This window comes from Callospermophilus lateralis, chromosome 1 (genome assembly GCF_048772815.1).
Source record: "Callospermophilus lateralis isolate mCalLat2 chromosome 1, mCalLat2.hap1, whole genome shotgun sequence".
Classification (NCBI taxonomy): domain Eukaryota; kingdom Metazoa; phylum Chordata; class Mammalia; order Rodentia; family Sciuridae; genus Callospermophilus; species Callospermophilus lateralis.
In genome coordinates, this window is record NC_135305.1 from 84,278,587 (window position 1) to 84,306,533 (window position 27,947).

General features: G+C 34.2%; 1 protein-coding gene across 3 annotated transcripts in view; it reads left to right on the top strand.

The window, feature by feature from the left end:
- Window positions 1-2,705: 2,705 nt before the first annotated feature.
- Tax1bp1 (Tax1 binding protein 1) overlaps window positions 2,706-27,947 on the top strand; it is a 70,030-nt gene continuing 44,788 nt past the window's right edge. For 2 of the 3 annotated variants that reach the window (XM_076835811.2, XM_076835822.2), the window contains exons 1-5: window positions 2,706-2,834; window positions 9,351-9,519; window positions 16,714-16,816; window positions 23,118-23,305; window positions 26,665-26,823. In XM_076835811.2, coding sequence (XP_076691926.1) covers window positions 9,358-9,519; window positions 16,714-16,816; window positions 23,118-23,305; window positions 26,665-26,823 — 612 coding nt within the window. In that variant the 5' untranslated portion in view covers window positions 2,706-2,834; window positions 9,351-9,357. Of the gene's footprint in view, window positions 2,835-9,350; window positions 9,520-10,743; window positions 10,811-16,713; window positions 16,817-23,117; window positions 23,306-26,664; window positions 26,824-27,947 lie in introns of those variants that run through there. The other variant, XM_076835831.2, reaches the window with a different exon arrangement.

Consider the following 27,947-nt stretch of genomic DNA (forward strand, 5'->3'; position numbering starts at 1 on the left):
CAAGACACCTCCAAGAAAATACACTGTTCCAAAAGATAACAACTCATTTGGTTGGCTTTTTCAAACCAGTGATGATGTTTTTAATAAAACATGCCTATTTGAATTCATTTGTTAATTTTCAAACCATGTATGCCACCTAATTGTCCCATTTATGCTCCTTAAATTATATAATTTTGCCCAAGCAAGAGTTTCTCTACCTCTGCAACTCCTGTTAATCTTTCATATCTTAGAGAGCAGTCTTTCACAAAATCTTGCTAATTTTAAAATTATTCAGTAATAATAATAAAACAGAAATAATGTTTTTAAGAGTGCACTTCCTACAACTTAACAACTATATAATATTGTAATAAATATCTTAACCAGATTTTAAGCAACTCTAGGGAAGAATCCATGCTTTATTCTGTTTTTCCTAGACCACACAGTATTCAAATTCAAGTTGTGTTCTCTCCCCCTCTTTCTCTTTTGTGATTAACTGCAAGTTACTTAACTTCTGAGCCTATATTCCTCTACAAAATGATGATTTTTAACTCACAGGACTGCTGTGGGGAGTGGCATCAATTAAGTACCTAGTAGGTACTTATACATTAATCATTTCAGTTTGTATTAAACATTTTTTCTGATTTCATTAACTGAACATCAGAAACAAATCAATCAGCAAATACTAAAGACCTGTGCTATGGAAACTAATGTCATCTCAAATATTTGCCTGGAAAGCACAGTGTATTCCATAAACTGGAATTATTATTTTATGTAAGTCTTCTTCCTACCTGATTCCTTTGCCTGAGTTCCTACATTTTGATGGAGAAGTGTTCTGCTGACTTCTTTTACCTAACTTAACAGTTTAGGCCTACTCCTAAGATTGAAGTTAAATGGAAAGTGTACTGCTAAACAGGTCTCTTCTGACTTCTCCCATCTCTGAATAATCTTACTATTCATTTTATACTTGTTATTTCAGTTTTCAAGAATTCATTTCTTATTCCCCTTACATAAGTCTTCAAATAAAGGGACAGCATGTTTTATGATCAAATCAACATATTTTCCTAATCAAAACGTATATGTGGTAAGTTAGGACAACTGCCTGAAAGTATAATTGTTCCAGAAAAATTGTTGAGTTACTCAGTGATTGATTTCCCAATAATTCTTTGAACAGCTCTGTGTTCCCTTATTTACCATTCTGAACTTCCCCTAAAACACAGAAAATCAAATGTTTTCTTAACATTGGTGACAAAACCTGTCCTGACCTGTTTGCCATTAAAACTTGACTTTACCTAGAGTCAAGGTGGCAAACTGGCAAAACCTGATCTGAAAAACCTGCTCTGAAATGAGACTACAGGATTCATTAATCCTACTTAAGGTGATATTTATAATTTTACCATCCCCATGTTACCTTGATTATGGGTTCTTCTCCTAGGCCCTGTAGGATATCATGTAACATAAAGTATAATTCTCTAAAGTCTGCAAAATTCTGAGTTCTGAAATTCATCTGGAAAAAAGATTTTGTATAGGGAATTGTGGATCTTCAACTCACTGCCATACATACAACAGACTATTTTTTTTTAAAAATTCAGTTAAATAACATGAGGATATATTTTTAATCTTTCTGGGAGAAATATGGTATAAAAATTCAAGAGACCATTATTAAAAGGAATAGAGCAAGTTAAAATTCTAAAACAAAGAGGTTCCTGGGTAAAATAAATTCTAAAAAATACCTACACAAAATACATTAATCATTTCAGTTTGTATTAAACATTTTTTCTGATTTCATTAACTGAACATCAGAAACAAATCAATCAGCAAATACTAAAGACCTGTGCTATGGAACCTAATGTCATCTCAAATATTTGGAAGCAACGATGCAAGTACTAGGAAGAGGATTTTTTTTAATGTTATTTATTAGGTGTTTCAAGATTTAATGTGAACGAATTTATTATTTTTCTTCACTGATGATATTGCAAATTTTATCAGGATTTTTTATGGCAACACAGGAATATGAAGAATTCTAATAGAAAATACTTGTTTACATGTAGTTAGGACTCAAACTGAAAGCCTGAAACAGGAAGGTAGGATATATAACAGTCAAAAGTGATTTTAGAAATTATAATTAAACAGAAACCCAGGACAAAATTCACGCACACAAGATAATGTATATATATATACATATATAAAGCAGTTAACATTTCACAGAAATGTGGTGGAAAGAAGCCACTGGCGGAGTGACGGGGAATAGAATCAGGGTATGAGAATATAAAAGCTTAGCTTCCAAGAGAAACAGGTTTTTACAATTAAGAAACACATCGTGGTTCAAAAAAGCACAAAACAGCCAGGAGCTGGGAGAAAGCTTTGGTGTTCTCTGGCTATTTCCTTAATAGATAATAGATAAGGAAAAAAACAGGTGACTTAGGTTTGTATGATGCAGGCAGTGACAACTAGTAAGTTACTTTAAGTTTCAAAAGGATCCTGTTTTGTTGCGAATAGGTCACTGACAGAAAGGCCAAGGCCAAAGGGAGGAGAGTAGCAGCCGCAAGGGACAAAAGGTGCTGAAGGGACCCCTGAGGGTCCTGCGATACCAGGCCAAGAAGGCTGGGCGCAGGGAACTGGAGGTGGGGGGCGCTGCGGCGGGCTGGGCGGGCCAAGCCTGCGCGGCGGCGGCGGCGGCGGAAGGGGCTGCCCCGTGGGCGGAAGTGACGTGGCGCCGGCTTTCGGCTCTGAGGGGAACTGTAGCCGGTGGGTGGAAGGAGGAGGTGGTGGTGGCGGAAGAGGTTAGGCGGCTGATGGCGGCTCCGGATTGGAAACCAGTCTAACATTTCCCCCTCCGCCTGGGAACCCTTCCCTGGGTAAGGTGTCTTTCCGGACCGCTCCGGGTCGTGCGGGGCGGACTCCCCCGGAGTCTTCTTGGGGGTCTAGTTACATTCCGCCCCCACCTCCCCGCCAAAGTCCCTAGAATCTAGGGGCCTGGCGGGTCTTGGAAATGGTCTCCGTGGTGACTAAGCTATCATATAACGATGTTTTCCTTTCCAAGGACGGTTCTTCCCACCAGGAAGGTGGTTGTGACGGGTGCGTGGGCGACTCGGGGCAGCCTTGGAGTTGGAAAGGCGACTGGGGCCGCCTCACGAAGTAGGGAATCGGTGGGTTAGGCCTTTGCAGTTCTGGGTTGCTCTGTGTGACCGGGCAATTTGGCTGCGGGCTAGCGACGCGGGTGACCCTCGGGGAGCGGGAGACTCTTGTGTCCAAGACTCAACTCTAGGGTGGCTGTTTTGAGGGTAGTGTGTGTAGGTTAGACAGGGAAAACAAGTAGGCGGGCCCGGCAAGGACGCTTGAGTTTGCCTCTGCAGAGCAAACCCCAACTGTTTTGGTTTGAGTCGCCAGTGGAGAAGGAGGCGGAGACTCTTTGCGCCGCCCACATTTGAGGCCCGCAGGCGTGGTTAGCTGTTTTGGCCTGATTTCCTACTTCACCTGGGCTCCGGATTAGTTTAGCTGTTAATCTGTAAAGGGCCCCCTCTTCTCGGTGCTAGAAGAGGTTTTTATGAAGTCTTCTGAAGACAGTCACTTTTTTTTTTTTTTTCTTAGTCAACTTTTCTGTGTATCATAACTCTCCTTCCCTTGCCTTCACCCCCCATCAGACACCCTGCAGGTCTTCAGGTGGTGGACAAGTCTTGACTGGCACTCCTTGATCGGGAAATCTGTTAATTTACCTGGTGTTTATTTCTCTATTTCGCAATAAAGAAATATGTTATACGTTATTGATAACAGTTTTGTTCGGAAACGCTGTGACATTTGACTTTGTTCGTATATTAGATTTTAGGTTTTATAGGGTGGTTATGAATTATAAATCTAAATGTTAGATTTAGATGGGCACATCTTAATCTTTCAGTGCTGGCAAAATTTATACGAATTGTGCATGAGCAATTACTAAATATAATTTTGGTGCTCAATTCCAAAGGCATTTAAAAATATCATTTGAATTAACATTAGTCTAAAGTGGGCTGATTGTCCTCAAAGTGCCCTTCAGGTATAGAAGAGGAACTAAGGCCAAACTCTTCCCTTTGTTCTCTTCCTAAAGGTAAACTTAATTTCTTGAAGGATTATTTGATTAAACTTGGAATGATTTATGAAGCTAGATAATTATTATTAATTGATTTTTTTTGCAATCTGTTTAGCTTCAAGAACGACTTATTGTACTATTTGTTTTCTAGTCACCACATTCTTAAACTGCAGGCCTCTCTTTACAGTTAGGATTGCAGCCATGTGTATCACTCTGTAAAATTTGGACCTTTTGCATTCTGGCTTTTTAAAGCTTATTTTGTCCTAAATAAACCTTTAGAAGAAAAAGTTTTAAAAGTAAACCTTTAAAAGTTTTCTTTCCCCTAATATTTAGGGGCCAAGGCCATAGCATTTTAGAAATCAACTTAGAAAAAGAAATTTAAAAGGTAAATAAGTAGTGTGGGTGACGTGGGCAATCTAAGCACTCAGTTGTAAAGGATTATGGAGATTGGAATGTTTGCAAGTGCCCAGATTAATACACTAGGGGCTTTGCTTTAGCCTTCCAGAAAACAGTATTTTCTGAAGTAGAGGTCTGTAATACAGCTCAGTGTTTGAGCTTAATTAGGAGTAATTGGAAACTTTGAATGCTAGATATTTTAACCTTTTAGATGTTTTTGTGTCCTCCAGCACTGAAGTTTGGAAGTAATTTCTAAAGGTTCACATTTTTTTAAAATGAAGATTTTGAAAACTTTTGCTAACTCTGCCTAACACTACTTGAGTTATGATACTTCTAAGTGTTCATATTAAAAAGTGCGTAGTGTTTCTACTGCAGTAAGTGACACATGGAGTTTTTACTACTGGTCTGTTGCTTACCCTCTTTTCTTTTTTCTTCAGTACTAGGGATTGAACCTAGGACTTTTCAAATGCTGGGCAAGTGCTCTACCACTGAGCTACATTTTCAGCTAGTCTGCTTCTCTATTTGCTTTGGTTTTACTAATTTTATTGTGGAAAATCTCAGACATGTAGAAAAAGAATGAACAGTAAAATGGAAAAATGGAACAGATTTTTTTCAATCTTGTTCTGTTATGTTCTTCATCACACACCCCCCCCCCCCCCCCCCCGAGTTTTTAAAACAAATTCCAGAAATCAAGACATTTCTTCTATAATTAGTTGAGTACCTCTAACTGATAGGGACTTTGCTTCCCAGGTGTATCTGGTCTTTTAATTATTGACTGGAAAATTTTTACTTATTCTTGATATGCTGTTTTACTGTATTGTTTCTGGAGATGTATTTTAGAGTATAGGAAGCAGAATTTGATATTAAGAAGTGTCATGTTTCCACTTTTGTGTGTAAATGCTGTATTTCCTCTTTTCAAACCCCCCCCCCCCCCCCAAAGCTACACTTCCCAGGCATTACCACAAGGTGATGCAGTGACTTTGCATATTGCTTCTCCACTGGGCCATGTGCATGCATGGCTTTGGTATTCTCAGTGAATTCCAGCACTTCTCTAAGCTTTTTCATCACTTCACTCTATTTCTTATCTGTGGAAGGAGTGAACCAGAGGAACTGTATGGGAATTACAAATTTTATTTTACTAATTTAAAATGAGTTGATTTGTGATGTAATTTTCAGGTTGTATCCATCCATGTTCACTTTTTAAAAATAACAAACCTATATTATAATTTAATAAAAATAAAAATGAATAACAAGCATAATGGAATGACTTATAATATATTTCTATAATTATAATAGCATTTAAATTTTAGAGTTTTGGAGAGAGATTGAAGGCTATTTAAAAAAATTTTTTTTTTTGTGGTTGTATATGGACAGAATGCCTTTATTTTTTTAAAATTTTTTTTTCCTTTAGTTGTAGTTGGACATAATACCTCTATTTCATTTATTTATTTTTTTATGTGGTGCTGAGGATCTAACCCAAGTCCCCGCAGGTGCAGTGGGAACACTCTACCGCTGAACCACAACCCCAGCCCTGCCTTTGTTTATTTTTATGTGGTGTTAAGGATCCAACTCAGTGCCTCATACATGCTAGGAGGTGCTCTGCCACAGAGCTATTGCCTCAGCCCTAGATTGAAGGCTATTAATAGGGTGATCACAAATTTTCTTACTCTTCAGACACAAGCATCACGAATATATTTACAGTGTAATGTGTTTTCTATTGAGTTTTGGGGAAGGATTTAAAAATGAGATTTTGTTATTTGGTCATTTAGAACAATAAAGTTCACTTAGGTATATTTGTAGAATGTAAACAATAAATTTAAGAGTTAAAGTCCTCTTTCACACATCCCTCATGAGTACAGACTATATGGTGTATATTTTTTTGAGTTCCTTTGGATCTGTTTACATTTACTTATTTAAATACAGATGTCTATACCCACTTGCTATTTTATACCTAAAAAACAATGAAGTAAAAGTGTAAGGTTGGATTATGGATTTTAAAAAATGAGGTTAAACAAAAGTTTAAACACCTGCCTTAATTTATGAGTAGGTACAGCTGTGTTGGCTTAGTTTAGGATACTTAAATTTTAAGGAAGAGTTTCATCCTTAAATAGCTTTTAATTAAAAACAATGAAAGCTTATAGTGAGCTAGTTCATTTCCTCCTTAGTGAATATCTTCCTCAAATAGACCTAAATACTCACTTTCTTTATGGAAAAATATTGCAGATTCGCTTAACTCAATTGTGGTTGTTATCTAATGGATGTTGGTTCAATTGATTTAGCTATAGTTTCTCTTGTTAGTATCTTATAACCAGTAGTATCTTTTTTATAAGTGGTTGGAAACATGGATTTTTTTTTTTCTTTTTTGTGAAGCTACTGATTTGTAAAGAGATTATTAGTGGTTCAGGTCATTAGTATCATGACCTTCTGGGGAGCTCAGATTAGTTCAGACAACCCAAATAAAATAAGAGTGCTCTTCAAGTTACTTATTATAGGCAGAGTTCCCCAATGTTTTTAAAGTTAACTTTCATTTTCTTGAAGACTTTAGGTTTCCAGGCAGAGTTAAGTCCTGTGAAATACCATTGTTGGTAGTAAAGTCCTTTTGTTAGTAAAGGATTGTTACTGAATGCATGCTTGATCTTGGAATCCTTGCAAACATCAAGTGGGGAGAGGCTAGGACAACTAGTCTGTTTTATCACAGTTGCTTCCTGGATCATGATTGACAGTCTTTGTATGAGATATCTGATATATTGTTTGATAAAGCAGTACTAAGCAGAGGGGAAGCCAGAAGAGTCGGTTGTGCTTGCCTTATATGAATTTCATTGAGTTGTGAAGTAAGTTATATTTATTTGATTAAAAAAAAATCTTGGCTCTTTTCCCCCATTATTACAGGGATTCCTGTTTTAATAGCTCAGAAGCAAGTGCTATAAGGTCAATCATAGTTTCCTATGTGTATGGTAGAATAAATAATAATACTGAGCCTGTGACATACTCTGTAGGTTGCTTGTTTTTTGTTTTTTGTTTGCAGTACTGGGGATTGAATCCAGGGAGTTCTGTATGCTAGGTGGGTTCTCTACCACTAAGCTATATTCCCAGCCACCCTATTCCCTATCTTTAAAAAAATTTTTTTGTTGTTATGAGACAGGGTGTTGGTAAATTGCCCATGCTGACCTTGAACTTGACATCCTTCTGCCTCAGTCTCTTGAGTCACTGGGATTATAAGCCATGTGCTACAGTGCTTGACTCATAAATTGCTTTTAAAAGTAAATCCCCAATTGTTCCCTTTCTCTCAAAAGTAGAGCACAAAATAGGGAAAACATTTGGTTCTTACAATTTTTATAACCCACCATCACTGTTCCATTTGCTATCTAATCTTGGTGTTCATCAAGTCAGTGAGCCAATTCATTCAGTCTCTAGTAGATTTTTTTCAGTATTTTATCAATATTATACTTTTATTTTTAATATTTATTTTTAATCAGTAAATATATGGAAGGGTACCTGAATATTAGAAGTCAAGGTAGGATCATTGAACTCAGAATGAAGGGGTGAATTTCGTTTAGATAGAGAGGAACAAATAAGCTGAGCTATTTCAAGTAGAAAGCTGAGATTTTTTTATATCATATATAGAGATTTCGACAAACTTCTATCAGAACACAAGAAGGCTGGTTGAGTCTGGGATTTATAGAAATGAGTGAGTGGTAGTGAAGACTTAAAATGATTGAGTTGGGTCAGTTGGTTAAAATTACTTAGAGATGTAGGGGAGGGAGGAATTTTATGTATATAAACACATGCACACAGGTCCCACTCCTAGAAAGTCATCACTTTTTTTTTTTTCTCCAGGGCTACATCCTGGTCATTTTTATTTGGAGACAGGGTCTTACTAAATTGCTGAGGCTGGCCTCAAATTTGAAATCCTCCTGCCTCAGCTTCATGACTTGCTGGGATTATAGGCATGCACCACTATTTTCTTTTATTATTTATTGTGGTACAGAAAATTGGACAAGCAGTGCTTTGCCGTTAAACTACACCCCCAGCCCTTTTAATTTTATAGTTTTTTTTTGGTACTGGGAATTGAACCCAGAGTTTACCACTGAGCCACATCTACAACCTTCATTTTTTTATTTTGAGAGAGGGCCTTGCTAAGTTGCTGAGGCTGTCCTGGAACTTTTGATTCTCCTGACTCAGAATCCTGAGTCTGTGGGATTGATTTATGTGTTTCACCACACCTGGCTATTAATTTTATAACAATTTTTGAGACAGTCTCCATAAGTTTCAAGGCTTGCCTTGAACTTGTGATCATCTTGCCGTGATCATCTTGCCCAGTGTCTGTGATTACAGGGGCCCACTATCATGTCAAGCATCTATTTTTCTTCTTAAAGAGTCCTGATGATTCTAATGTGAAACTAGGTTTGAGAAATGCTGATCCAAGGGATCAAAACATGGGGTAAGAATGCAGACAAAGAGAGGTTTACCACCAGTTCAGTTATAAGAGCCTAGAACCTAGAGAGTTGGGAGAGATGGAATGGGCTAGATTAGGGAGAAAGATGGTAAAGTCCAAGAATTCTATATAGGAAGGAAAAGTTAACTGACCAGTAGCAAATAAAATTCTGAATTTTAATTATCCCTATTTCTCTTTCTTAGTGTCTGTTGCTAGGGGCCATTGTGTGTACTAACACCTCCAGTTCATTTTCTTTTGGTTGGAATAGAAGCAGTTGTATTTTTTTTTTTTTTAAACCACCATGTACCTTTCTGAGCCATATTGGCTTAGTTGTTTTTCAATTTATGTTTTTTATATTAATCACATTTTAAGGAGCAGTTTCAATATTTATAATATGAAATTTGCATTTAAAGTTGTTTTTGAAGGTATAAATTTCTTAGCTGGTATCATTTAATGTATGTGAATTACTTGTTTCAGATTCACAATGACATCCTTTCAAGAAGTCCCATTGCAGACTTCCAACTTTGCTCATGTCATCTTTCAAAATGTGGCCAAGAGTTATCTTCCAAATGCACATCTGGAATGTCATTATACCTTAACTCCATATATCCATCCACATCCAAAAGATTGGGTTGGTATATTTAAGGTAAGAAAACTTTCTGAATATGTCTTCCATGTAGGTACTTCTTATTTGTTTTTTAAACAGATTGGGAAATAGCTTGTACTAGCTTTGTCTCTGCATTAATTTCAATTTTATAAACATCACCATGAAGTAGTATAACAATACACAGTAATATAAAACATGTTGGAAACATCATTAGATTTTCTTTTTTGTGATCAAGATGTTCATCTTCTTTAAGGTGTTTGGGTTTTAATTTTCAGACCCTTTTTAAAAACCCCATTTTCTCCAGTTCTACCTGAAAAACAACAATAATTAAAAAAAAAAAAAAAAAAAAAAAAACCTTTTCCTTCAAGTTTCTAAATCATTTACTGTCTTTCCAGTCATTTGTGATTACTTGTGTACAGCTCTATAACTTTTTTGTTGGGGGGTGGATTGGGAGGGGGTAGACCAGGGATTGAACCTAGGGACACTTAACCACTGAATGATATCCCCAGCCCTTTTTTGTATTTTATTTAGAGACAGGGTCTCATTTAGTTGCTTAGGTCCTTGATAAGTTCCTGAGACTGGTTTTAAACTCTTTTTTTTTTTTTTTTTAATTCTAATTGTTATACATGATCGTGCCTTTAAACTTTTGATCCTCCGGCCTTAGCTTCCCAAGCTGCTAGGATTACAGGTGTGCACCACTGTGCCTGGATCAGTGTCTCTTTTTTGTTCTGCATTGGGTAAATATTGCTCATATTGTTGAATCCTTCATTCTTTGATGCTCCTGAATAGATAAGTCTGTTTACTTTTTGTACCCGGCTTCCCTATGTTTTTCAATGTTTAAGTTGATGTTACAATTCTAAATGCAGTACTTTTCTTTATTCTTGCTACTGATGGAATAAAAGGGAAGTTTCCTTGCATTTCAATGTCCTGCAGCATTGCAGCCTTTAGAATTAAGTTCTAACCAAGTGACCAGGAAAAAACAAGAAACAACCTGTGGTTTCAACACTTTGTGATTTATTGACCCCCTTTTTTTGGTACCAGGGATTGAATTCAGGGGTACTTGACCACTGAGCCACATCCCCCGCCCATATTGTATTCTTATTTAGAGATAGGGTCTCACTGAGTTGCCTAGGGCCTCACTGAATTGCTGAGTCTGACTTTGAACTCTTGATCCTCCTGTCTCAGCCTCCTGAGCTACATGCACCATTGTGCCTGGCTGTTTACTCTTTTTTTTTTTTTTAAACATTTATTTTATTTTTTTAGTTGTAGGTAGACACCTTTATTTTATTATGTGGTCTGAGGATCGAACCCAGCACCTCACGCATGCCAGGTGAGCGCTCTTCCTCTGAGCCAAAACCCCAGCCCTGTTGACTCTTTTAATTAAGATTTATTATTCTTGTAAATAGGCTCCTACATAATTTTAGATGCCCATCTTGTGTATTTCTAACATACTTTCTTGTGGGAGCGTAGATGCAAGGTATAACTTCCCAAAGGAGCCTTCCTGTTCTTTGTATCTTTCCAAATTGAAAGACTTCTGAATTTATTTTTTATGCATTCTCCCCAACATTTTCTTCCCTGAGTAACCTAAAAACTGTTGGTCTATTTTTCAAAATGAGTTTGAAGAAGTTCTTTTTTCAGATAGAAATAAACAATTGGGTTTTATCTTGCCTCGACTTCTTGGTGGGCTCAGTACCTGTTTTTGGTGCAAACAGTCCATCATGGAATACATGGAACCTCTTAAAGTACTGGTGTCTGTTCTCTTAGATGGGATGCTGGTACTTAAAAACAGTTCAGGAAGGCATATGTATAAGTTAACATTCTAGTTTACTACTAAGGAATAGACAAAGCTATTGTGGAAAACACATCAAGGACCAAACATAGCACTAAATATCTTTTTGATGTATTTCCCCCCAACTCCCAAGTCCCATCTCCCTTATCCTTTCTTCCTGCCCAGCAGACTGATCTTGAGCTTTCTGGCTCAGTAATCTTTCTGCCTTAGCCCTGAGTAGCTGGGACTTTAGGCACATGCCACTTTTTTTTTACTTTAAAAAATACATATATAAAATATAATACCTTAACTATCTTTAGCTGTGCAATACTATGGTGTTAACTGTATGCATCTTGTTATGCAAAAGTTCTGTAGCACTTTTAATTTTGCAAAACTGAAACTGAACAACTCTGCCCTCCTTGAAAACAACGCACCCGCCTGGAACCTTGGCAATCACTATTCTGTTTTCTGTTTCTAAGAGTTTGGTTATTTTAGATATCTCATATAAGTGGAATCATGCAGTATTTGTCTTTTTGTGGCTGGCTTATTTTGTTAAACTAATGTCCTCAAGTTTTTCTTGATATGATTAAGATTTTGATCTGCCCCATTATCATTAAACATTTTATTCCTTAATGGACATTTAGGTTGCTTATGCTTCTTGGCTATTGGGCGTAATACAATGGGAATAGATGGACAAATCTCTCTTCAAGGTCCTGTTTTCTTTTTTTTTTGTTGTGGTACTGGGGATCAACCCAGGGCCTTATGCATGTAACCACTGAGCTACTTCTCAACCCCACGATCCTGTTTGCAGTTCTTTTTGGATTTATATCCAAAAGTAGAATTGCTGTATCATAGGTAATTCCATTTTTAATCCCTCCATACTGCTTTCCATAGCAGCTGCATCATTTATTTCCATTTCCATTAACAGAGTGTAAGTCCAGTTTCTCTGCATTTTCCCCGACTCCTGATATTTTTTCTTCTTCTTCTCCCATAGTAGAAAATATAGGAAACAAATGTTATTTGATGTCTCATTGTTTTGATTTATATTTGCCTGATGATTGTTGATGTTGATGTTGAGCAATTTTTCATTTATTCTTACTCCATGTGTATTATTTCTTTTTTTTTTAACTGGTGCTTGAGATTGAATCTTTGGTCTTATGCATGCTAGGCACACTGTACCATTGACCTACACCTCTAGGCCTTCATTTGTGTATTTTCTTTGGAAACACATCTGTTCAAGTCCTTTGCTTGTTTTATTTACGATTACATTTTTGTGGTTTAACTTTAGGAGTTTTGTTTTGAAATTATTTTTAAATTGATAAATAAAAATTGTATATATTTATGTTGTACAGCATGATTTTATGTTTGTATATATCATGGAATGGTTAAATCAAACTAAATTCTTTATACATATTCTGGATACTACCCCCTTACCAGCTATATGGCCTTTTCACTCTTTTTTTTTTTTTCTTCACAGGAGTTTTTAAGTTTGATAACAGTCTTGCTTGTTTATTCTTGCTTTTGTTGCCTGTGCTTTTGATGTCATATCTAAGAAGCATTGCCAAAACCAGTGTCATAAAGGTTTTCTCCTGTGTTTTTATTCTGAAAGTTTTATAGTTTCAGGTTTAAGCCTTATTGTTTTGTGAAGTTGAGGGCTCTACCACTGACCTACACCCACAGCCTGTAGTAAGTCTTGTGTCCTAATGTAGTCTGTCCTATAGAATGTTTCATGTGTGCTTGAGAAGAATGTGTATCCTTCTGTTAATGGGCAGTGCTCTGTATATATGTATCAGGTCCAGTTAGTTTATAGTATTGACATCCTTTGTGTCTTCATTGACCGTCTATTCAGTGGTTGATCTGATCACTGTTAAAACTGAGGTATTGAAATCTATTATTGTGTTACTGTTTCTGTCTTCCTTCAATTCTGTCAGTGTTTGCTTTATATTTTTGGATGGTCTGCTGTTATTTGTGAATATATTTATAATAGTTATATCTTTCTGGTCAATTGAATCTTTTATATTAATATAATGTCCTTCTTAAAGTCTCTTGTGAATGATTGAGTTAAAGTCTATTTTGTCTGATACATGTATGACTAACTAACCTATTATGTTTCGATTGCCACTTACGCACTTTTTTTTTTAAAATATATCTTTTCACTTTCATCCTTTGTCCTTATGTTTAAAGTGGATCTCTTATAGACATAATTTAGTTGGGTCTTATTTTTATTCATTTGGCTACTCTCTGCTTTTGAGTGCAAAGTTTAATCCCTTCACATTTAATGTCATTATTGACAGAGAAGGACTTCCTATTGCCATTTTGCTAATAGTTTTATGCATTTCTTTTTAATTATTTTGTACTGGTTTTCCTCTCCTATTGTCTTTTGTATTTTGTTGCTTTTTTTTTTTTTTTCAATAAGCATGATTACCTTTTTCTTTTGTTCTCCTATAGGTATTTTCTCTGGTTTATGTACTCTCCATAGGGCTTACATAAATATCTTATATTTGCAACAATTTATTTTAAACTGATAATGAGTTTAATTGCATGCAAAAACTGTTTCTTTTTATTTTCCATCCTTAATCATAGTTTTTACATTTATAGTTATTTTATATGCTTTTTTTTTTGAAAGTTTTACACTAGAATTAAGAGTGATTGAAATATTACACCACCATTAGAGTATTACAGGATTGCCTTTTGGACTGTAATGTTTCTGCTGAGAAATCTCCCCACAATCTCATAAAAGCTTCCTTTGTGATGTGTCACTTTGCTCATATCAAGATTTTATTTTACTGACAGTTTGATGATAATGTATCTTGTTGTGAACTTCTTTGGGTTTTTCGTAGTTGGGATACTTTGAGCTTCTTGAATTTGGTTGTTCATTTCCTTTTTCAGATTTGTTTTTATACTTTGTTTTTGATGTGTGTACTGGGAATTGAACCCAGGGGCTGCTCAAAACTGAGATTTATTTCTGGCCCTTTTTATTTTGAGACAAGGTTTCCCAAAGTTGCCCAGACTGGCCTTGGTCTTTCAATTCTCCATCTCAGTCTCTGGAGTAGCTGGGATGAGAGTCATGTGCCACTGTACTCATCTCTTTTTTTCATGTTCAGGAAGTATTATTTTTACTAATAAGTTTTTCCACACCCCTGGTTTTCTTTCTGAAATTTTGATAATGACTATATTATCTACTTGATGGTTTCTCATAAGTCCCTTAGGTATTACTTTTTTCCCTTTTTTTTTTCTTTTTTGTTGTTTCTTGATTCACTAATTTCAAATGACTTCTTAGTTTGCTGATTCCTAATTGTGTTTAAGTCAGCTGTTGAAGTCTTCTTTTGGATTTTTTTTAAATCCATAATTTATTTGATTCTTTTTAGTTTTTCTTTCTTTATTTGTATGCTCATTCATATGTTTTCATCATTTTTGTTTAGTTAATTATATTGTTCTCTGATAGTGTGCTAAGCTTCTTTAAGATGATTATTTTGAATTCTTTGTCAGGTTATTAATCTCTGTTTCTTTATTGTTATTTTCTCAAGACTTATGTTATTTCTTTTGGCCTTATTATTTTTTTCTGTTTTTTTTTTTTTTTTTTTTTGTGTGTGTGTGTGTGTGTGTGTGTGCGCATTTGATAAAGTACCCATCTATCTCAACCGTTCCAGACTAGCTCTGTACAAGGATGACCTTCACCAAATGACCTGTCTAGGTTCTAGGGGCCCCTTAAGCCTTTTATTTGGATGTGTTTTCACTGGGTGTTTGCTTATTAATTTCTCAGACTGGGATGTTTGCAGATTCCTCATTCAGGTGTTTGTACTTTCTCCCTCTGGTGTCTGTCTGTGATACTGCAGGTTCTCTGGTGCTGTAGAAAGCTGTTGAGCAGTCCTTTGTTCTCCACAGTGCCAAGCAACTCAAATATGCTAGTTCTCTGTCAGTGCCATTTTAAGCAAGACAGAAAACTGAACAGTCCACTGAAAAGCCAGAATGTTGGGTGCATATTGTGGTGTTCTTTCCCTCTCAAGGGAGAAACTGCAAACTGGGATCTTCTCCCCATCTTGCTAAATTGTGCCAGCTTACAGGAAGGGCTATTGTGGTTGTTATGAAGTTGCTCTTCTTACACTTTACAGTGCAGCTGTTCTTGACTTTGAGCTTGCCTGTGTACTACAGCTGGTTTTCGGAGTTCTCACAAAGGACTGTATATTGTTGTTAAATTGGTATCTCTGGGAGAACAAGGTATTGGCCACCTATTCTGCTATCTTGTTGACACTACTTTGTTGATGTCATTTCCTTTTTACATCTTTTCCTCATCTGGTAAAAGATCTCATTTCCCCTTTGTTTTTCTTCTCATGGGGGACAACTAGGAATGGAGCTTTCCCTCTTTTCCTTGTTTCTTTTCTTTTCTTTTCTTTTTTTTTTTTTTTTGGCAATTGAATTTCTTTAGGAATTATAGTCATAGCAGTAGTGTTGGAAGGAAGGAGGTGGAGTTTCAGAAAGTATAAAGATATGTTCTATTCTGCCTGGAGAGAGTAGTGTTTTGGTGGTGGTGAGCTTGAATGTTAGTTTCCAATTCTGCCTGCCTTTTAGTAGCCATTTACTTGTTTCTTGGTTTGTATAATGAAGATGATAATCCCCCAAACATTCAGTGAACTGTATAGGTTATTGCTGTCTGATATTATTTGAATCAGATACATATAATCAAAGTTAATAGTTTTGTATGTTCTCACAAATAAATGGCATACTCGGCTTCAATATTCTGTTTGTAAACTTAGAGCAGTCAGAATCATAGAACATATATATTCTAAATCTGTGGTAAAAGTATAATTTTTATAATATTACGAAGAAATAAATATCAAGTACCTATTCTAAGCATCTCTAAAATACAGTACTTAACACAGTATAATTTACTAGCACAATACAGATTAAGATATGTATTTGTGTTTTAAATTGAAATATTTTAGCATTACATGATATAGTGGTTTATTTGTATATGTAAACATCTTAATGTGAAAAGCCCTCCTACAAATTTATAAATTCCTTACAGACAAGACTTGCCAAAAATGAGAGATTAGTGAAGTTAGCTAGTGGATTCAATTGGAAGGGAGGGTGTCTAAGAGAAAACTTAAATTTTAAGGTCTAAAAGAATTCAGTTTTTTTAAAATCCTGTTTTTAGTTACCTCAGATTTAAAGCAAAATAGAACTTTTTGTATTTGATCATGTGCATTTATAGATCACCCTTGAGAAATTAGATAGCAAATTGATTTGAATACATGGTAGAAACTCTGATACTTAATTTGTGTAGGTTTTTATAGCATTTGGCTTTGGCCTAATTAAAAACAAAACAGACATGCTTTTTAAAATATTTGTGATTTGTAAACATTAAATGCATGTTCTAACTTTAGTATATGGAAAAAAATCCTTTGAGATACCTGAATATATGAAACTGTTTATTTATATTCCTTCTTTTTGTTATCCCTCTTTAGGTTGGGTGGAGTACTGCTCGTGATTATTATACATTTTTATGGTCCCCTATGCCTGAACATTATGTAGAAGGATCAACAGTCAACTGTGTACTGACATTTCAAGGTAAGGACTAAGAACTGTAGAACTTGACAAGACCAAATGTCCTATTATCATTAAAAAATTGTACCCCATTATAATGATCTGTTCAGGCATGTCTGGGTACCAGAGTTAAAATAGTGTCTTTGTTAGCAGAAGTCATAATAGTGTAAATATCAAGTATAGGGTACATGATATTTTAATAGACATTTAGAAATTTTTATTATCATTTAATTGAAGACAGTGGATTTCTTTCTATATCTTTTGAATGTTTTTTGACAAGAAAAATACTATTGCTAGTATTAGGGGTGGGAGACATGGGAAGAATTTGATTAGTGGGTACTAAGTTGCAGGTAAATGAGAGTAAGAAGTTCTGTTTTGTTATTGCAAGTAGTAAAACTATAGATGACAAATGTGTACTATATTTCTCAAAAGTAAGAATAAAGAATGTTGAATGTTTTTGCTATGAAGGGATATTTGAGGGGATAGATACATTTAACCTAATTACACAGTGTAGGCACATGTCCACACATCACATGGTGTCTCATTAATATGTGCAATTTTAATTAAAAGTGGCCTTGCTTAAAAAAAAAGAATGTAGCAAATTAGAGTGAGGAAAGTAATCTAGATGGAAACCACCAAGATGGTTAATAGGATTCTAACATGTGAAGGTTCCTATAAAATGGATATAAATAAATAAATAATTTATTCTTAGTTTGGCATCACATATAGATTTTTAATACTCTTACTCAGATAATTCTGTCCTATGCCACAAGTTGGATGAACCTTGAGGACATTATGCTAAATCAAATCAGCTAGTCATCAAAAAGCAAATACCTAGAGTAGACAGACTCAAAGAGATAAGACACTAAAATGGTGATTACCAGGGCATAGTGAATGATAGGGATATAATGAAAGACAGGAATATGGAGTTATTATTTAATAGATACAGAGTTTCAGTTTTGCAAGATGAAGAGTTCTGGGATGGACAGTGGCATGGTTTTTACACCATGAATGTACTTACCACATAAAGTATAAGTGTATACTTTAAAATGATTAAAATAATAATTTTGTTATTTGTTTTGTCTGTAATTTTAAAAGTGAGAAAATACTCTTATTTAGAAGTCCATCACAGAATTTTTGCAGAGTGAGAGGCTAAGAACTTACTTTAATACAACCCATAGTCAGTACAATTATAAAACAAAATCACTCTGCACTGATACTAGTAACAGTGATCATGTGATATTAACTTCTGTCAAAAAATCTAATTACAGTAGTAAAAATAATATTAGTAATAGAAATTACAGATACTGATAATTCTTTGTGGCTTCTTGCCTATATTAATGATCAAAGAACATGCTAAAATTTAATGATAGATGTTAGTAAAAATAAAATTGTAATGCTTTGTTGTTGAGAGAGAGAGCATCTATTTTAAGTGCAGCATAACTTGGACCCTATGCTTACAGCTTTGGTACAGTGGTTTCCACACTTAACTGTGCTTTGGAATCACCTGGGGGATTGCATTTTCAAGACATGCAGATTCTTAAATTACATCTTTAAAGATTGGGACTTGATTGGAGTATGGCCTGGGTTTTAGAACTGTTAGAAGTTGAACAGGTGCTTCTGATATGTAGAAGAGTCACTGGCGTAGAGGTAAATTTTCAACAAATATTGTTAACATTTAATTATTTGGTCTTATCTAAATTAAAATGTACTATTTAGTATTAGGCAATATCTGACTTGAATTTGGTGACATGTGTAAAGCAGACTTTTAAATAGTTAGCTTCACATAATCAGATAGTTTAATTTACTTTTAAATTTAAAATGTCTTCTCTTTTGGAACACGTTTTTGAGTTTATGGCAAAAAATGAGCAAAAAGTACAGAGTTCCCTTATAACCTTATAACCTTTTGCTTATTATTAACTTTATAGTTTACAGTAAGGCTCACTCTGTAATATCTATTCTATAGATTTTGAGGAGTAAAGACTCATATTTACCAAAAAAAAGGACTCATATTTACTGTTGCAGTATCATACAGGGTTTTACTGTCCCCAAATCCACTTGTTTGACATATTCATCTCCTTCCTTCCCTGCAAACTCCTGGAAATCACTGATGTTTTTACTGTCTCTGTAATTTTGACCTTTTCAAATGTGATGTAATTGGGATGTGTAGCTTTTTCATATCCACTTCTTTCACTTAGCAGCATGCATTTAAAGTTCCTCCAGGCCTTTCTTTATTTTAAAGGTCTGAATAATACTCCACTGTATGGATGTACCACAGTCGTTTCCCTGTCCCCCCACTCCCAAGTCCCTCTGCTTTGCTAGAAATTTAGGCATTGTAGAACATGCACTCTACCACAGACCTGTATTCCTATCAGTTTCAGTTTGTTTATCCATTTAATCTAATGAAGAAACACCTTGCCTAATCCAGGGTTTGGCAGTTATTAATAAAACTTTATAAACATTTTTGTGTAGGTTTTGTGTGGGTATAAGTTCCAGTTCATTTCTGTAAATACCCAAGGAATGTGATTTCTGGATGATATGGTAAATGATACCTTATGTTCAGTTTTGTGAGAAATTGACAAATTATCTTCCATAATGATTTTATCATCTTTCATTCCCGCTAGCAATGAATGCTGTTTTATATCCTCAGCATTGGATTTTGTTGGCCTATGTTTTAAAAAAAAAATTGTAGCCAAGCATGGTGGCGCAGGCCTATAATCTCAGAAGTTCCAGAGGCTTAGACGGGAAGATTGCAAGTTCAGAGCCAGCTTCAGGAATTTAGCAAGACGCTGTCTCAAAATAAAAAGGCAGGGGATGTGACTCAGTAGTTAAATGCCCCTGGGTTAAATCCCTGGTATCAAAAATAAACAAATATTTAAATTTTTTTCTTTTTTATTTGTATGTATGTTTGTATATTTGTCTGAATTGGCAGTGTGACCACATGGAGTTTGCATGTATACAAAAATTTCCCTTGTGTTCTATGCCAAAAAAGAAATATTCAGAGGATATAATTTGTAGTGTAATATGGGTAAGGATTTAGGGTCTTGTAGATGTGTTTTTTGACCTGGAGGTATAGTTCAGTGGTAAGTGCTTGCTTAGTATGTGTGAAGCCCTGGGTCTTAGTCCCAAGCACCACCTTACCTCATTGCAGAACAAGACATATAAATAACATGCAGAGTTTATCTTTTAATACCAAGCCTTTTTAAAGATGGTCAAATTTAAGTATGGGTATTGGAACTGATTTTGTTTTTATATTTTTTTCTTTAAAGGTATGGGTTTATTTCTAGTCTTTAGTACCAGGAATTGAATGCAGGGTTGCTTTAACCACTGAGCAACACCCCCACCCCTTTTATTTTGAGACAGGATCTCCCTAAGTTGCTGAGGTTGGCTTTGAACTTTGGATTCTCCTACCCCAATCTCCCTCCAGTAATTTTTATTGTGATTTGTTTTTTTTCTTAAAAAATAAGTTGCTAATATACTGAATTGGTTCTGTTGATTAATGCAATATTAGTGACAAGTGAAAAGTTTAGATGTACTTAAAGAAAGTATTCAGTTTATTTCTATTTAAACCTTAAATTTTTTTGGGAGCCAAGCATAAATATTAAAGTAAGTTGTATAAGTGTTAATTTTTATTTTTAATTTTGATATCCAGAAATAAAAGCTTCTTCCTACCTAGAAAGCTTTTTATTTCTTAGTTTTATTAGGAAGTTGTAGGGGTAGAGTCATGGGATAACTCAGTCACAGACTGTTAGAATTAAGAGATGTTTTAAGCACAGTCCAGAATCACTGCACTGATTTTGTGGATGAGTCTTTAAAATTCTGAAATGCAAAACTCCAAACAGTTAACAAGAAATACTTTAATGTGATTGTTTTCCTAAATGGACCTTTATTCATTTATTGAAATCAAATTGAAATGATTAGCAAGACTAACTCAGAATTTGGTTTTTATTTTTTTCTGTTTAATTTTCAGCAATACTAATCAGATAACAAGTTTTTAGAAAAATAACTCTAAATTGCAGCTCTGAATAATTGTATGTAATTCAAATGGCATTTGAACCATATTTTTAGCAGCTTATGAATGAGATTTTTTTTAAAAGTATGAGACCTTGAATATCTAGTTTGTAGAATTTTTAAGTGATAATACTAATTTATCAGACTTTTTATTTTCTGTTAAACTTTTTAAATAAGGCTGTGGCTATTTGGAAACTTTTTCTGCTATGGATTATTAAATTTAGCAGTAGATATTAGGAGGGTGAAATTTTAAAAGCATAATGCCAGATGTACCTGTGTGATTTTTTTTTTTTTTTAAACTTCATATTTAAAGTAATTTTAAATATAAATCACACAGTTTCTTTATAACCTTGGGCCAGCATCTGCTAGTGTTAACCATGTTGCATGACCACAGTACATTTTTTTAGAAACCAAGAATTTAACCTTGTTACAAGATTCTTGAGTGGAGTATAGACCATATTCAGACATCATAGTATTTCTACTGATGTTCTTTCTTTGTTTTTGGATCCATCTCTATTCTGACCTTGCATTTAGCTATCATATCATCTTGGTCTCCTCAGTTTGTCCTTATGTTTCTTTATTTTAAATATATATATAAAAATTTAGTTGTAATTGGACACAATACTTTTATTTTACTTATTTATTTTTATGTGGTGCTGAGGATCGAACCCAGGGCCCTGTTTGTGCTAGGCAAGTGCTCTACTGCTGAGCCACAAATCCAGCTCCAGTTTGTCCTTATTTTTTATGCTTTTTTTTTTTTTTTTTTCTCTTTTGGTAGCCTGTCTCTGATTTTGTATTTTCTCATGATTAAATTGAGGTTATACATTTTTTATGAAATAAAGCCTAATACTATCTTCTTGTTGTTGCTCTAATTCTTCTGGCTTTGACCATTAGGAGTTCCTGTATTTTTCTGATATGCCTCTACCTCTTGCCATTTTTTTTTTTTTTTTGAGGTCTTTCAAGTACCCCGAGAAGTTTATGGTTTGTCCTGTATATTCTACACCCCTCCATTCTGTTTCTAAGGAGAAAAACCTATAGTTTTTTAAAGAATGAAATCTTTATTCATTAAATAAGCCTGTGGCTATTTGGAAACTTTTTCTGCTATGAATTATTAAATTTAGCAGTAGATATTAGGAGGGTGAGGCACTGGGTTTGATCCTCAGCAGCACAAAAAAATAAACAAAATGAAGACATTGTGTCTATGTATAACTAAAAAAAAAATGAAATCAGGTGATATAGATGTCATAATGAGTCTGAAAATTTTAAGACATGAAAGAATAGCAGACATAGTAATTAAAATTTGAGCTACATATTAGTTGAATTTATTCATTTTGTTTATTCACAATTATAGAATGTTTCCTTTTTAGACATTTAATTCTAGAATTTAGTCATGTATAATATATACATATATAAATAAATATGCATCTGTTCTGGGAGAGTGTGTGCACAAATGTATGCATCTGTGTGTCTGTAGTTTTTGAATCTGATGTAGGTGGTAAAGCATGTAGATAGTGAATAGTAATTCAGAATATACTATTGAAGTTTTCTTTATTGTAAAAAATTCTGTGTGAGATTTGAAGATGAACTAAAGAACAATTTTGAGTTAGGATGTCAAGCAACAATTAAAATGTAGAGTGACTGTTGAATAAAGAAAGGCACAAATATTGAACACATTTTATTTGTCATATAGTAGCTACATGGTATAAATAATTATCTATAGATACATAGGAACTCTTGAGATGTATGGTGTATGTTTTGTATGAATATGAGTAGATCTGTGTGGTTCCATGCTTTTTATTGTCCTGCACCAGTGGTGCTCACCATCTTATTTCCTTTACACAGTTCACATGTGCAGTATATTGCTTTAGTTCATATTTCCTTTTTCCATATAATGAATGTCAACTTGAAGGAAAATTTCCTTACATATTCCTGGGCCCACTTGCAGTCTTTCTTAGATTTTCATCGTGGGTCTTTCCTTGCTCCTCCTTCAGTCTCTTTCCTTTGAAAAGTACATATTTTCCCCTCTCAGATGAGTTGGTTTTGCCCTAGTGAAAGGACAAAGTTAGGAGGTCATAGTCTGGGATTATAAATTTAGGTCTAAGAGATGAAAAATTTGGGTATGTTTGAGGAAGAAGGAAAAGTCTCATTTTGACAGATTTGTGGAAAAATGGGAGGAAAAGAAATATCCCAGATAGGTGCTAAGAAAAGGGGAGGAAAGGAGAGATGGCAAGTATTGTTAAAGTAAATTGAAGGTAGTATTTTATAATAGCAGGTTTAATAATTTTTGTCTTTTTGTTTGTTAAATACCTCTTAGGATATTACCTTCCAAATGATGATGGAGAATTTTATCAGTTCTGTTATGTTACCCATAAGGGTGAAATTCGTGGAGCAAGTACACCTTTCCAGTTTCGAGCTTCCTCTCCAGTTGAAGAGTTGCTTACTATGGAAGATGAGGGAAATTCTGACATGTTGGTAGTGACCACAAAAGCTGGCCTTCTTGAGGTTGGTATCAACATGGAGCTAAGAACTCATGTTAGCTGACATTTTAAGAATTGTCCCGTTATGCAAGAGTATTCATAAAAATCAAGTGTTTTTTTTTAACTAAAATAATAAACTTAAGAATGTCTTTTTAAAAATGGTTAGAACAATCTTTATTTCTTGGTTCTATTGTGGCAGAGCTGTCCCCATGGTCTAACAGTATTTTTTGCATAATATGTACTTTAGTAAATCCCTTTTGAGAGAATTTAGACCTAAAACTTTCTTTATGTTTACTTGTTGTAACCTTTTTTCTTTCATGGTGGCCAAACTGTTGATTGTTAAATAGTACAGATTTGAGGAATGAAGTTGGTTGGGGTACTGGAATAAAATGATAAATCTTAACTGTAATTAGATGTGAATTTTGTTTTGTTTTACCATGAACATGTTTTTTCTCTAGTATGGTAGTGAATTAGGAAAGCATCCTCAGTCTTTTAATTTAGGTTGAGTATTTTTAGTTATTCTTTTTCTTGAACATCTGATCAAAATGAATAAACCTAATTTATAAAGAAAGGGTAAAAGGTCTTATTATAAAAAATTGAATAATGTAGTTATGTCATTGGCTGTATAATATTGTTGTATATCTTAAATTTTAGTAGTCATTGAAAGAGAACATAAAATAACATTATTTTTTCATTGTAAGATAACGTTTTCTGGTGTCTTTATCCTATTCCCCCCCAACTAGACTGCTATACTTAGTTGTTTTGAACTTAGTGTCCTTTGTTGTAATAAGAAAAATAGTTTTTCTGATTGGCTCAGTATGTATTTTTTGTTAATTTACATTCATATTTTATCTATTACAGGACTTTGTTTTTTCATTATAGTCATATGGATCTTCTTAAACATTTTATGTCTTTGATTTTACTTTATTTATGTTAAAGAACTGAGATTACAGGGGGGAAAAGAAGTTATATTTTTAGATAGTTAGAAGGTTAGAAGGAACGAGTCATTTTTTATTGTGAATTCTCCCATGTCTTTCCCTTTTCCAGAAATTCCTCTCTTATCTTGAATAAAGAAATGTAACTTTTATAGGGTGACTAGAACATTTTGTGGTGACAACTGCCTGATGATCAAGGTTTTTAGCCTGGTATTTGAATGCTAGTCAAAGATGCTGAAACAAACCTAGCTCTTAAGAAGAATGCTATTAGCATTTATACTGCAATTTTTTGAATACTTCTTAGACCACCCTGATTCTAGGCGCTCCAACACAAAATCGGTAGGCATTTTGGCATTCACATTTTGCCTGTGCTTTTTCTTCAGGTAAATTGGGAAATAGCACAGATTTATTTCACGCCTTTCTTCCCTTCTGCAAAGTGTACATTCATAAAGAAAATTTAAATTGCTCTCTTAAGTAACTATTTCTGAGATAATTTCCCGACCATCTTTTGACAAGTCTTTTAATTTCCACATTTATTAAAATTTTTGGTGATTTTGTCTAATACTTCAATACAACTGTGAAACATTTGGGACCCAGTGACATTCAAGGTGATTGAGACATAATCCTGTGGTGTGTGAACCTGAATTGGATAATAGGCTGAAAAAGAGACAATTTGGGGACAGTAAAGGATGTTTGATAATTGCCTGCCTATTGAATGAGACAATATTATTTTTCGTAGCTATGATAATAGTTGTTGAAAAAGAGACTACCCTCATCATAGGATGAGGTACTTAAGAGTTAAGTATTGCCAATTTTGTTTCAAATGATTTAGTAAGAAAAAGGAAGAAATAAAAATTTATATAAATAATCTTAAGTATACAAAGAGAAAATATACATTGCAAAATATTAATATAGTGAATTGTATAAAAGGAGTTCATTGTAAAATCTTATTCTATGTGCTTGAAAGATTGTATAATATATATTGTCGAGCAGAAATTAGATTTTTATTCATTTTTTATCTAAATTTAAAAATTATCTGTGTAAACTTTATTAAACTTCATAAAGTTAGATAAATCATGGAGGGGAGGAATGGTTTTCTGCTAATTAATGTTCTGTTTTAGTACATCAAGATATATTTTTATTTTGCCAGTAAGTTTTGAGCCAGATTTTATGCTAAATTATTAATACTGTTAACTATTAGAATCATAGATTTGATCCTAATTTTCTCTTGACTTAATCGAATATCATTGATTGTAATTATCACAATTTCTTTTTTAAATAGATAAAGCATAAAATACATTTCATGATTAAATACACTTTTCCCTTTTGAAAATATTTCTCCTGGCATTTTTATTTGGTCTATTGGTATAGGTAGAAGGGTCATTCAGAAAGTTTTCAACTATTCAACTTTCATAAGAGCCATCTTATAGTTAATCACTTTGATTCTATTACCCTGGAAAATTTAATTTTAAGATGTATTGGGGGGGCTGGGATTGTGGCTCAGTGGTAGAGTGCTGGCCTTGCATGCATGAGGCACTGGGTTGGATCCTCAGCACCACATAAATGTAAAATAAATACATTGTGTCCACCTAAAACTAATAAATAATTTTTTTTTTTAAAAAGATGTATTGGGAGGAAAATATTTTACCACCTAAATGTGTAATCCCTCTTGTGGAGTATTCCCTCTAAGTTTCTGTTCTTTGGTTAGAAGGAAAGAATTCTTGCTGTAAGACAAATACTAATCATTTTATTTACTACCATTTGAGGTCCACAATTAAAAATATATATTATTGAATACTGAAGTTTCAATACTCCAGTATTCAATATTGGAATACTATTTGTATTCTCATAAAAATAAGTTATATTTTTAATGTGTTGTTACAGTCTGTGTTTTTGTCTTAAAATTTGCATTTTTACTTATAAAGATTGGTTTAATTTAGCCAAATAAAAACATGTGCATGCGTGTGCACACACACGCGCATGCACAGTTTATTGTTTGGTGCTTTATTTTAAGAACCAAAATTTTAATGGTAATCTCTAGATGGAGGCCTTTTGTAACATACAGTAAGTTCTTAATAGATTGAGATTTCTCATAGGTTTGCATTCATGAAGAGGTACAAATTTTTTTCGGGAATTGTTTGATTATTGCTCTGGGTAAGAAAGCTGAGTAATTAAATTACTTAGGAAATTCAGTATGTCTTATTTTCAGTGTTGATTTGAAAAATGGTTAGGAGGGAACTTCATGTATTCTTTTATGTATGTATTTTCTTCTTTGCCCAACCAAAAGAAAGTTTAAATTTATGATTCATGTAACTAGCTGGATGATATGAATAGGTAGACTACAAGATTTTGTTCTGTGAATTTCTTCACTGTTTGAAATGGAAAACTAAATTTGCATTAATAGTTTAGGAGTAAGAAAAAAAATTTATTTGCATTTTTTATTTTGTAGTTGAAGATTGAGAAAACCATGAAAGAAAAAGAAGAATTAATAAAGCTGATTGCTGTTTTGGAAAAAGAAACAGTACAACTTCGAGAACAAGTTGGAAGAATGGAAAGAGAACTTAACAATGAGAAGGAAAGATGTGAGCACCTGCAAGCAGAGCAAAAGGTTAGTTATGTGCTATGTAACCAAGTGGAATTGATGGTACGTTGCCTGAAATCCACCTATTTAAAGAACTGAATCAATAAAAGTGAAAATCAGTTATTGAAAAAAATAGTACTTAAAAAGAGAAGAATAGGTCAGGTCAGTTCCTATTGAGCTATGGCAAAAATAGCTTCTTTTATGTTTGAAGATAATTAAAATACTTCTAGACTTTTGGTATCAGGCTTGATGAGGTAGTCCCTGACAACTGTTTCCAGATGTTTTACATGTAATTCTAGAATAATTGGTAGATTTTTTTTTTTTTTAAATTGGGGAGGAGGTGTTGAAAGTACAGTGAGGAACAACATTTTCGAAAGAAAGACTAAAGAAATTATAATTACTTCTTAGAGAAGAATTTAGTGAATTAAGATGTTGTCTTAGACAAAATTTTGAAATTCTTAATGTGGGAAATATGATACAATTATCCTTAAAAACAATTAAGCCATGCATGGTGGCCCATGCCTGTAATCCCAGTGGCTCAGGAGGCTGAGGCAGGAGGATCACAAGTTCAAAGGTTCAGCAACTCAGCAAAGCCCTAACCAACAATAGCAAGGCCCTGTCTCAAAATAAAAAAATAAAAAGGGCTGGGGATGTGGCTTGGTGGTTAAGTGCCCCTGGGTTCAATTCCTGGTACCAAAACAAACATCTAGTAAGAATTGGCATTATTTGAGCAAAGAAAAGGAAGTATAAGTAGAAAATGGTGTAGCTTCATCAGAGATACAAATGGATTTGAGTTAGAAGCTGAAAAAAAAAAGGATTAAAGAGAGGGTCGCTATGTGCGCTGGCACACCCCTATAATCCTAGTGGCTCAGCTGGCTGAGGCAGGAGGATCACTAGTCAAAGCCATCTCAACAAAAGCGAGGTGCTAAGCAACTCAGTGAGATCCTGTCTCTAAATAAAACACAAAATAGGGCTGGGGATGTGCCCCTGAGTTCAATCCCTGGTACCAAAAAACCCAAAAAAAACCAGTCACTCTATCAATCATTAATTCCATATTTTCATAAGAAAAGTTATTAGTTCTGATAAAACTTATATACAGATTGTTATTATACGTACCACAATTTCACTTTAGCTAATTTATCTATAGACTA